The sequence below is a fragment of the Heloderma suspectum genome, chromosome 3 (genome assembly GCF_057233095.1).
Source record: "Heloderma suspectum isolate Gila_16-S chromosome 3, 16-S_ref, whole genome shotgun sequence".
NCBI classification, from domain to species: Eukaryota; Metazoa; Chordata; class Lepidosauria; order Squamata; family Helodermatidae; genus Heloderma; species Heloderma suspectum.
Genome location: NC_139460.1, coordinates 238,169,608 through 238,181,921, shown reverse-complemented (window position 1 = coordinate 238,181,921; position 12,314 = coordinate 238,169,608). Strand labels below are relative to the sequence as shown.

The window sequence follows — 12,314 nt, the reverse complement described above, 5'->3', positions numbered from 1 at the left end:
GGACCTTAAGATCATCCTCAGCAGCCCTTCTCTGTGAGCCCCTGCCAAAGGAAGTGAGGCAGGTGGCTACTAGGAGGAGGGCTTTCTCTGCTGTGGCACCCGGCTGTGGAATGAACTCTCTAGTGAGGTTTGCCTGGCACCTACATTGTATTCCTTCCGGCGCCAGGTGAAGACCTTTTTATTTTCCCAGGCATTTTAGCTTTCTAGACTTTTAGCTTTGCTATTTTAAATCTGTATTTTAACTTCCTGCACTGCTGTTAGGTTTTATTGTGGTTGTATTGTTATACTGTGGTTTTAATGTTCTATATATTTTAAATCGTTTTATTGTGTGCCGTTTGGTTTTAATTTTTGTGAACCGCCCAGAGAGCTTCGGCTATTGGGTGGTATAGAACTAAAATTAATTAATTAATTAATTAAAATAAAATAATCTTCTCCAGAATTTCCCCAGGGATTGATGTCAGACTGACTGGTCTGTAGTTCCCAGGTTCCTCCTTTTTACCCTTTTTGAAGATAGGGACAACATTAGCCCTCCATTCATCTGGCACTTCACCCGTCCTCCATGATTTCTCAAAGAGAATAGACAGCGGTTCTGAGAGTTCTTCTTTCAGTTCCTTTATTACTCTAGCGTGCAGTTCATCTGACCCTGGAGATTTGAACTCATTCAAAGTAATCAGGTGTTCCTTGACCATATGCCTATCGATCTCAGGCTGCAATTCTGCTCCATCAGCCTGTACTTCGCCTTTGCCAGGGGGCTCATAGACCCTCTTTTGGGAGAAGACTGAGCCAAAGTAGGAATTGAGCACCTCTGCCTTTTCTTTGTCATCTGTTAATCATTTTGCCATCGTTATTTAATAGCTAAGCCACCATTTCTTTCCTCTGCCTTTTACTATGCACGTAGCTGAAGAAAGCTTTTTTGTTGCTTTTAGCATCCCTCGCTAACCTCAGCTCATTCTCAGCTTTAGCCTTCCTGACGCCACCCCTGCAATTCTGTGCTACCTGCCTGTACTCTTCCTTTGTTGCTTGGCCTTCCTTACACATCCTATATGTGTCCTTTTGTGTTTTCAGGTCATCTCTAAGCTTTTTGTGAAGCCACATTGGCTTCTTCTGTTGTCTTCCACCGTTTCTCCTTCTTGTTGGAATTGTTTGTAATTGTGCCTTGAGAATTTCCTTTTTTAAAAGCTCCCACCCATCTTGGACTCCTTTTCTCGTTAGTCGCTTGCCATGGGACCTTACTGATCATTGTTCTGGGTTTATTAAAATCAGCTTTCCTAAAATCCAGGGTACGTGTTTGACTACACTCGGCTTTTGCTTCCCTTAGAACCATCAAGTCAAGTATAACATGGTCACTTTCCCCCAGAGTTCCTGTAACCGCTACTTTACCCACGAAGTCATCTCTGTTGGTTAGGACCAAGTCAAGGATAGCTGATCCTCTAGTTCCTTCCTCTACTTTGTGTAGGAGGAAGTTATCTGCCACACAAGTCAGGAATTTCCTGGAGGGGCCATGTTTTGCAGAATTTGTCTCCCAACAAATATAGGGGAAATGGAAGTCCCCCATTACTACTACATCATGCTTCCTTGAAACATTGGCTATTTGCTTTTCAAAAGTTTCATCCTTGTCTTCTCCTTGATTGGGTGGCCGGTAGTAGACTCCAACCACCATGTTCCTTTTATTCTTTGCTCCATTTATTTTAACCCAGATGCTCTCAATGGGACTACCAAGCTCACCTGCCTGTATTTCTCTGCAGAGATATGTATTTTTAACATAGTGCAACCCCACCTCCCTTTCTGTTCCTCCTGTTCTTTTTGAACAAGTTATATCCTTCAATTGCTGTATTCCAGTCATGAGAGTCATCCCACCAAGTCTCAGTTATACCTATCAAGTCATGATTTCTCTCCTGTGCTAAGAGCTCAAGTTCACTTGGTTTGTTTCCCATACTCTGGGTAGTAGTATATAGACATCAAAGACCATGTGCTTCATGGAGTGGCTTTCTTCCTACATGTCTGTGACGACTATTATTGGGCTCTATTAGAGCTGTTCTCCCCATTGCAATGCATGAGCCTTTGTCCATTGTTACCCCCAACTTTACGTCTCCCTATGTCTATCTTTCCACTTCACCTCTCACTCTTATCTCATTGTTATGTTTGAGCACCTCCTTGAGATGCATCTTTTTCATTCTGGCTTTTCCTGATGGACCTTACATTTTCCTTCTGTTGTGCTGTATTTAAGTCTGCGAGCTAGATCTCTTTTAATTTTTGTATAGTGTTGTTCACAAAGCTCAAAAAACTAGTAATTTCCCTGTGGGGTTTTGTGTAGGGATCATTCAGTGCACCCAATCCCTGTTCAGCCATATGGTACTTATGTGTATCCCATACAGAGCTGTAAAGAATTGCGGGCTGCGAATATGACGAAGTCCACAAATCTGATGCAGAGATATCACAATACTACACTTCGTATGCTTTCTAGATCATGCTTCCTACTCAACAAGGGAGTGCAGCAAAGTACTGCGTGAATATACCCTTCGGTTGCATTCAGTGTTGATTGCTAGAAGGATTGTCACTGGGTTGGTTAGGAAGTAATGCCAAACCATGCTTTGTCCTAACCATGATTGACTGATTTAATAGTATTTATGAATTGCTTATATTAAAAGAAATTTCTAAGCTATGTATAAAACAGTATAGTATAAGATTATAAGAAAATACTGTACATTACTGTATACTGAAGCCAATGTTATCTTTTTGGAAACACTTGTTGGAATAAGAACATTTTCTGTTGCAAACTGAAAATTTAGCTTAATTGGTGTAGGAACATTTTTAGTTTGCATCAGAAAATGGTCTGATGCCCTAGAGCAGGGGTGGGTAGTATGTGGTCCTCCAGATGTTTTGGCCTGCAACTCCCACAATCCCTCACCATTGGCTATGCTGGCTAGAGCTGATGACAGCCATAGGCCAGAACATCTGGAAGGCTAGAAGTTGTCTACCGTTGTCCTAGGGAGAGATAATTTGGCAAGTTTATTTTACTTGTATGTAGTAAACCACAAAGCAAAAGAAGAAAACATGTTAATTTTTTGTCCCAGTACACCACAAATATTGACATGAAATCTTTGAGCCGGGGGAAATTAAACACGCTTAATGTGACTTAAATACTATATTACATAGATTTTTTGTAATACTTGTAAAAATGTAAAGACAATAGTATGTACTTACCTTGCATTGTTTAAATTTAAGAAGAAATCCCCAAAGGTACTGAAAACTGTTGATACAGTAATTAATTTTAGCAACCCAAAGAACTATGCATGATATGCTGACAACCGCTCATTTATTTCAACAAGAGTTCAACTCTCTTCCACAAAGGTTGTTGGGCACCTTCTGTTTTGCTGTCACTATTTATTAGTTCCGGTTCACTCTGAGACATATATATATTTCAATTATATAGCTGTATGCTAGGGATAATCACCTGAAAAGCATTAATTACAACTTTGAAGCTGCCAAGCTCGCCTAATATTGTATTTGCAATTGCCATACATTCATTTTTACTAAAGAATTTATAAAACGGAAAATTTCCTGCAGAAAAATAAAGCACTGTAAAATTTTCTGCCCTGTATCACTGATCCTCACACATCTCAAGGGCACCATGTTGGAGGAAGGTTGCTATGAAGAATCTAAGACACTTCTTAAAACCACTCTTTTTCATAATACAAATACTGTATTCTATAACGATTTTATAGCCCTCTTTTGCTTGCTCCAGACACTGATTTGCAGTTGGATTTTTATGGTGGTTTAAACCACCATTAATTGTATCGAATTAAGTTTTAAGTGAGCTAGTTTGAGAACTAATGAGAGAGAATATAGATTTCGAAAAAAAAGTATTCCTCAAATCCTTGGTTTAGTGAGTTAATGAACTAACGTGGTTCTACACAAGCGGTGATTTGAATTTTAACTGACTTAGCTAGTGAACTGCCTCCTTGAAAGAAACTAGCCTATTTTAATTCTGTGTTCTTCATAATGCATAAGGAGCAAAGGAGTAAATGCTGTTCTTTGTTTCTGTCATTAATTTTTAGAGGTCTGTAAACCAAACTTCTTTAATACTTTGGCCATGTTTGGATGTCACTTTAAGCCATGGTGGCTTAATAAGCTACTCACAGTAGCTTATTTTTAAAGAATCCAAGATGCCTCGCCACATGACCAAGCTAATAAACTTTGTTGTTCAGTCGTTAAGTCGTGTCCGACTCTTCATGACCCCATGAACCATAGCACGCCAGGCCTTCCTGTCCTGCGCTCTCTCCCGGAGCGTGCTGAAGTTCATAGTCATTGCATCGGTGATGCTATCTAGCCATCTCATCCTCTGCCGTCCCCTTCTCCTTTTGCCTTCAGTCTTGCCCAGCATCAGGGCCTTTTCCAGAGAATTTTCTCTTTGCATTAGGTGGCCAAAATATTTGAGCTTCAGTATCTGTCCTTCCAATGAGCAGTCAGGGTTGATTTCCTTTAGGATGGACTGATTGGACCTCCTTGCAGTCCAGGGGACTCGTAAGAGTCTTCTCCAGCACCACAGTTCGAAAGCATCAATTCTAATAAACTACTGTGTGTAATTTGACTCTCACCCCATCCCACCCCCTGTCCTGCTGTAGTCCTCCTGACTAAGCAGTGGAACTGTTACACCTCTAGAGTGCTGGAAGTTTGCAGTATGGGGACAAAACTTCATACACAGCCTCCCTCAGTCGGGAGGCACTCTATGCACTGTCAAAACCCCGTGCAACTACTTTGAGTAGTGAAAACACACAGACAGCCTCCCCTGATGAAAACGCCAGCCTTCCCAGATAGCATGATCCTGCTTCTGCAAAGCTGCACAATCACAGCACTCCCTGATTAATTTTCCTCTATTCTGTAGTTGTCTCTGTTCCTCTTTATTTTTTTAATCTTTCCTTTGCACTTTTGCACATTTCTAGATTTGCTCATTTTCAGAGTTGTGAACAGGGATCTTTTCCTCTTGACTTCTTTTTGTTTTGCGCAAGGCTGGCATTGTGTTACTTCACAGCTGCAGGATCATGTGATCAGGGAAGGCAGGCCAGAAAAAGAAAAAGGGGAGTAGGAAGTCTAGCCCCTTGATAGTTTGCTGGAATGGCATGAACTTGCATAGCTGGGGCCCCCTCATGGGGAGCGTTAAGATGCTGTAGTGGATAACTGCAGAACTGCACTTCATGAAAAAGGGAGCAATTCTTTCCCTATTTCCCAAGCTTTTGAAGTTTCAAAGTAGCGATCAAGGAAGCCTATAATTCACTGTAGCAGCGTAGTGCAGTAGCGCAAGGCTTTCACTGTACTAAGGGAACGCTGTCATTTTGTAACTGTAGTGTGGTATCAGCGAATGCTGTGCTTGTTTGGCTGCAGTTGTCCCGGGGCTGCTTGTCAGAGTTCAGGAAAAAAGGATCTGTAGGCTGGATCAGAGTGGTGTCCGCGGTTTTGGCTGCTCTTGCCAGCTGACTCTGTAGGCGATCGGAATAAGCCATGGTGAGTACTAGATGACACAATAACATGATCTGCCGTAAGGGTTATTTAACCTACTATGGGTTATCAGAATGGGTTATTTCAGCCAAAGAAACCATCATGGATTAAAAAATTCTCGACAGACAACACAATACCCAATGATGAGTTAAATAAGCTATTGTGGTTTATTTAACCTATTGTGGGTTATCTTGACATCCGAACCCAGTCTTTGTGTCCTTAGTATAACATTATTCTTTTCAACTTAAACAATTTTGGCTCCTGATCCAATGACTCCTGTTTGCTATGGAAGACAAGGTTCTGGAAGCACAAGCTGTTCCAAAGCCAAAAATAGGAATGTTCTGACCACATTTTCAGTTCGCAGCTGCTGGATTGTGGCTTTTGTATATATGAATTAGACTCTTGTATGTGCTGTCACTTTTTAGTTCTGTTTTAGAAGGAACTTTGCTCTACACATTATTTTTTCAAGACCAAGGAACTTCCTGTTTTGTTATATGAAGAGCCTGGATTTCAGGTTCCATTGTGCTTAGGAGAGATTACAGAGAACAAGATAATTTAGAATGTTATTAAGACTTTTCTACTCTGAGTGCTTTATCTTGGTCTTTGAGCTGTGATTTTCATAACTATCTGGCCCTTTCTGGGTCATGTCTGACTAATCGTAGATCTGAAAATTGTCTACAATCCACATTACTTTATATGAGACTCTAAAGAAGAAAATAGTCTTAATATATTTCTTGTGTTGAGGATTGGAAGTAGATGCTGCTCATAAAGCAAAGCAGCGGTCCCCAACTTTGTTTTTATCAACCTGCTTAATATGTTCAACATGAGGCCCAAATGACATATTTGGTATTGTGTTTTAATATGTCATTGTAGTGCCATTCCCATGATGAAAATTCTAAAACTGAAAGTAATCTACACTATATAGAAAAAATACAAAAATGTCAAAATAACACATTTTAATTGTATGCTCTACCTTATTTCCTGCATTTTGGTATCCTCTGATGCATCATAATTCATTGGGTAAGCTCACTGTGAAGCATCACTAGCGTTTTGATGTATGAATGTATTTCATTGATAACATCAGAGGGGTAGCCATGATAGTCCATTGCGGCAAAACAAAAAAGAGACTTGTGACATTATGACATAAGGTTTTGTGGAGTGCACCCCACTTCATCAGATGCATGAAGTGTTATCCTGAGTTATTCATGATTACTTAGCTTGCAAAGTTATTGGTATGTTCATATAACCAATTATATTATATTGGTCATTATTTTTATCTGACAAATATAGAGTTGTTGCTAAGAGCTGAAAATGTATGTCTCTGCGGCTGAGACTCCTTTGACTGAGTTGCACTTTTAATCTAGATATCCTTGGAACAGGCTTGCCTGATCTCTCGGCTCTCCCATTTTCCCAGTCTAGACTGAATCCTTTAGAAATTGGTCCAGACAGTTTATAACATAGAAATAGACAGGAGCATTGAAGATGTTAACACTGGCTTTGAATATTGCTTTTGAGCAATGCATGTTACACAAGAGCTGCACAAGTGCAGATAAGGTGGTCTTGATAGCTTTCAGAAAAGCAGCATCAGGAGGAGGGAATTTGGAGTAGGAAGTGCTTGACCCTTTTTCTTGGCTGCAGCTTCTCTATTCCATCCCCTTTTTCTAATGTCAAACACAACTTTTGAGGAAGAACAGTCTATAGACTGGGATTTTTAGTGGAGAAGCTGAAAACAAGACAAAGGTTAAGCATCACCTATCCTTTCTTTCAAAGCTGCTTCTGTCTCCCTCTTTTTTTTTTTTTTAAGATATTGAGGCCATTGTACATGTGTTTGAGCATATCTTGGCCTGCAATACTGCAATTCCTTTTCAAGGTTTTATTCACAAAATCCATATGTTTGAGGATCTACTTAAAAGGTAAATACAGCTTCTTTAGATTTTAGGATTTTCTGATGGAAATCACTTGGGATTTACAGGGGACCCTTGCCTATACTAAAATTCTACTGTCTTGTAATACAGCCTTTTCCTATAGTCAGCTGTTTTGATAGTTAAACTTTCCAGATGGGATCATTTAACATTTTCACTTGCATATACTTGTGAAAACTGCATGAAGATAAAACAAAATGGAGTACAGTTGTAAGAGTTTTTTCCTGTCATTAATCATAATCATTTTCTTCCATTTTGCAGGAAGGATTTCTGTTGGGAGAGGTAAGACAAGAGGAGACATTTAGTATTAGTGACTCACAAATCAGCAACACTGAATTTCTTCAAGTAATTGGTAAGTCACACTATATTTCTTTCTGATAGTACAAGATTACACTCCTGGGGTTTAGTGCTTAGCAGGTGATCAATTCTTTGAATGGTCAAAGAGTCAAGTCAGTTTGACTTCAGTAAGTTTCTTCATAGGAACGTATGGAACTTAGTTCACTAGTGCCACTTGATTTATATTTGGGGGGGGGGGATATGATAAGTCCCAGGTGTACATTTGGTTTGTTTCTGAAAAAGAAAATAAAGAGCAGCTAGGTCATGATTGTGTCCATGTGCACCTGAGTGCATGTTGTTTTTCCAAATCAACAGATTTCCAGCTGAACTGCAGACTTTTACCTTACACTTGGGTGGTTTAAAACATTATTCAGTTTCTAAGGAGAAAGGAGTTTGATGCATTGCATTGGAAACATGGAAACATATCTGGATGCAATATTTTGGTCCACTATCATTAGAAGAGCATCTTTTATATTATTTCTATTATAATCAACTGATTGAAACAATTGCTTGTATAAGATAATCTCACTGATATTGTGTGCCTATGGACAAGTATTTTAGGGTGTAATCCTATGTGTGTTTAAACAGAAAAAAGTCCAACAACTCCCAGCATGCCCCAGCCAGCCATGCTGAGAGTTGTAGGACTTTTTTCTGTCTAAGCGCACATAGGATTGCGCCTTAAATTACTGGATTAAATTTAAGGAGTGACTATAAGTCTACACACATTGCAGGGATGTGCTGCTGTGGCCATTAGGAATTTTTCTTAGATTTTAAGGCATCGTGTCCTGGGAAACATAAGTGGTTTGCTTTTGGTCTGCAACTTGGGGAAAAAACATATGTGGAGTACATCTCTGTAGCTTTTCCCTTGGTCTTGTGTAACTGAAATATGCATTCTTGTTACAGAAGTCCATAATCATGAGCCTTGTTCCAAACTCTTCAGGTAAGTTACTTTTGTCACCTCTTTCCTCCCCGCCCCTTGCCAGCAGTAGGTGGGCTGTATCCAGCATTAATACAGTTCCCTAATATTGACCAGAATGAGCATCCAGCCTAGTTATTTAAATAAGAAAAATGCAATAGAACATGTAATGCAAAGTAGGGGAAACAATTGTATAGAACAAAAGGAAATCTTGAATGCAAGTGGAAGTTCTGTATGTCATGTTGTTCAGTCGTTACGTCGTGTCCGACTCTTCGTGACCCCATGGAACATAGCACGCCAGGCCTTCCTGTCCTCTGCTCTCTCCCAGAGCATGCTCAAGTTCATATTCATTGCATCGGTGATGCTGTCTAGCCATCTCATCCTCTGCCGTCCCCTTCTCCTTTTGCCTTCAGTCTTTCCCAGCATCAGGGTCTTTTCCAGGGAGTTTTCTCTTCACATTACGTGGCCAAAATATGTCATAAACATGATTTTTAATATATACGGTACATCACATTAAAAAGTACTACCAAATGGCAAAATCCAGCATTACACAAGCAGACTTCTGCTTGTGCAGTGGGACTTTTCTCCTCCCCTCCTCCCCCTGTGCCCCCCAAATATGCTCTGGAGGGTCGCCCAACACCTGTCAGCAGATTTTAAGTGTGTTGTGGGGGAGACAGCATTGGGTCCTCCCTGATGGAACTCATTCCATTGGTGGGAGTGGTTGATTGGATACCACCCTAATTGTGTGTCAACTTGCAAGCCACCATTTTTAAAACAAAGGACTAAGTCCTTTTAAAGATGTAGAAAAAATACATTAGGCATTTCTTGGAATGTCTGGATAAACTCTGTCTAAAACAATAACAGAGAAGCCAGTTTTTCCTGTTTGTACCAGGTGGTTAGTAACAGAATTTTCAGCTGGTTAAGTTCAGCTGTTTTGTGACTCTCAAAGTGCACAGAATTCTACATATCTCTCTTTAGAGTCCATGAGCTGTATGCTATGAATTTGATTCTGCATGTGTTTAATGTATAACTGTTTGTAATGGAGGCAGTGGTATAAAATTATCTATAGCATGTATTTATAAACTAGAATTGTCTTATTCCCATCCAGTTCTTTTTCATTTCTCTGTCATCCAAAGTTGTATTATAATCATGAAATTATTAGTGTTGGTGATGTTAAGAGAAATTATTAGTATTAGTTATGTTACTTTAAGACAATCTCACGTTGAGATCTGTGAAAATATTTGAAAATATCCTCATTTAAACATATGTGTGTGTGTGCACGCTATACAGAGTGGGGTGTTGGAGTGCTGCATAAATGTGTGTACTCAGGATGTGCATGCGTGGCTTGCATACTCACATTTCCATCTCTCCCTATTGTTCAATGTGGATAAGATTGGATAAAAAGTGTGCAGGGCTCAACTGCATACAAAGTATATGCATTGTCCACACATAACTTTTTCCTGCACGCAGTGGCTCCCACATTCTCCGGCACATTGGATGGGCACATAGGAACAAACTAATACTAAGCTGCAGTGTAGGCATTTGCCTTTGTCAAAAGGATGCTTAGGCCCAGTGGTATAAATGCTGCTCCTGCAATTGTACTCCTTCCTTTTTAATAACAGTGTAAGTAACATGCATGTAACCAGACTTCCATGCCAGGATTTTCTCATTAACTAGTTGAGAGAGGTGCAGTTTTTATAGGTTATCTGTACATCTGTTACATGTGACTCACTTGACATCTAAATAGTAACAGATCTTTAGGGGGGGGAGGATGATAGTTTTCATAACATAGCTATCTAAGCATCCCATACAACTTTTCTATATGATTAGGATCATATATGGATGTAGCGAATGAGTAGTCTGTTCAGCTCAGGTATGCCAATACAATCCATATAGTACATTTTGTTTCACTACACATGATTTTGATCTGATATGTAAGCCAAACCTCCATTTTTTTCTTTTAAGCTTTTATGACTATGCAGGCAAAGTCAATGAAGAGAATTTGGACAGGATTCTTAAAGATCGGAGAAAAGTAAGTTTACCTATCCTTATGAAAAATTTCCTGTGCAACTAATAAGGGCTGAAGAAAAAGTACTTAAAGTTTGATCACTTAAAATATTTAGACCTGCAGTGCCCATGGCTAAGGCAGGTTTTGAGAAGTGGTGTGGGTACGTTTGGTACAGCGTCAGGTATATATAAGAAATATTTGGGTCACATTGGGCTATATGTAAAAGAAGGTTTTATAGAGGCCTCTTCCTTGGTGATTTGATTTTTTTTTTTTACCCTGCTTTTCTTTCTGTAATATGTGGACTTGTAACTTACAGGGCTTTAAATGTATGTAAGAACACCTCTGAGTTGGCTCAGAAATAAATTGGTAACCAATGGTACCCTTGCAGAATTGATACTTCATTGTCTAATAGCAGGTGTTAATCTGATTATCCCATTCTGTATCAACTGAAGTTTGAGTTATTTTAGTGGGGAACTCCACGTACAGCTCATTACAGTAGTGTATTCAAGAGGTTACCAGGGCACACAACAGTGGCAAGATCTCCTTTCCAAGAAGGGGTACTGCTCGCACATAACAGCCACAGCTGGTAGAGCATGCTCCTGGCCACCACTCCACCTATAAATTTAGGAGAAGGTCATGATCTAGGATGAGGGAAGTCTTATCACTTCTCTTGGTCTAGGACCTCCATCAGTTTATTTGTATGCTGCTTTTCCATGGTAAACCATGCTCAAAGCAACTCACAGCATCAGAAGAGTTTACATAATAAAACATTTGAAGATGACTCAGCAACCTTTACAAGACAAAATTTAATCTACTGATATTTCATAGTGGGGCCAAGCAATGCAAAAACAATCTAACTAGCAGCAAAAATAATCTTATCCCAAACTAAGAGTTGCTCTCTAAACTTCGCTGTTCTGTAGGCATGTTGAACAGCCTCTGTAGCTGCTGTTAGTCAGCATCCCACTTTTTCATGCCAGGTGGAAATGTGCCAGGCAGAGGAACAGGGACCAGGTCTTGTAGGATCCATGGGACTGATCATGAGAAACTCCATCTTATTCCAAACCTAGTTCAGATGGAAAGGAGAAATAGAATTGGGTTGAATGGCATCAGCAACTTGCTCCAGAATATTAGACAACACCTTCCAGGAGTTTCATATAGATGTTAAGCATGGGATAAAGATAGAGCCCTGTGGAATCACTCAAGAGCTCCCATAGGAAAGAACAATCCTTCAGCACCACTCTCTGTGACTCCACTGAGGTAGGACCAGAACCCCTTTAGAGTGCCTCTGTACTTCCAATCTATGTGGTCAATTTCAAAAGGATTCCATTATTAATAGTATCAAAAGGGACTTGGTGGGTCCATGAGAACCAACAGGCTAGCTGTCCCCAGCTAGTCAACCAGGTTGATCAAGTCAGCCTGTGTCTCATACCCTAGCCCAGAAGCCTAGTTGAAACAGATTTAAATCCATACATCCAGGAGTATGTAGTGCTGCTTAGCCACAACCCACTTGAGCATCCTTGCCAAGAAAGGGAGATTAGATAGTGACGTGTAAATCCCCTGTCCCTGAATATCAAGGGCAGGCCTCTTTAATATGGTATTGCTACTGCTTGTTTGGAATCACTGAACAGTTAAAGGG

General features: G+C 40.0%; 1 protein-coding gene across 4 annotated transcripts in view; it reads left to right on the top strand.

The window, feature by feature from the left end:
- The window catches only part of ABRAXAS2 (abraxas 2, BRISC complex subunit), a 57,492-nt gene that overhangs the window by 5,619 nt on the left and 39,559 nt on the right, over positions 1-12,314 (top strand). For all 4 annotated transcript variants that reach the window (XR_014788782.1, XR_014788781.1, XM_084841521.1 and 1 more), the window contains exons 2-4: positions 7,680-7,770; positions 8,658-8,694; positions 10,636-10,702. Coding sequence is in view for 2 of the 4 variants with exons in the window: in XM_084841521.1 (XP_084697647.1) it covers positions 7,680-7,770; positions 8,658-8,694; positions 10,636-10,702 (195 nt within the window). In the remaining 2 variants the exon portion in view is untranslated. The remainder of the gene's footprint in view (positions 1-7,679; positions 7,771-8,657; positions 8,695-10,635; positions 10,703-12,314) is intronic.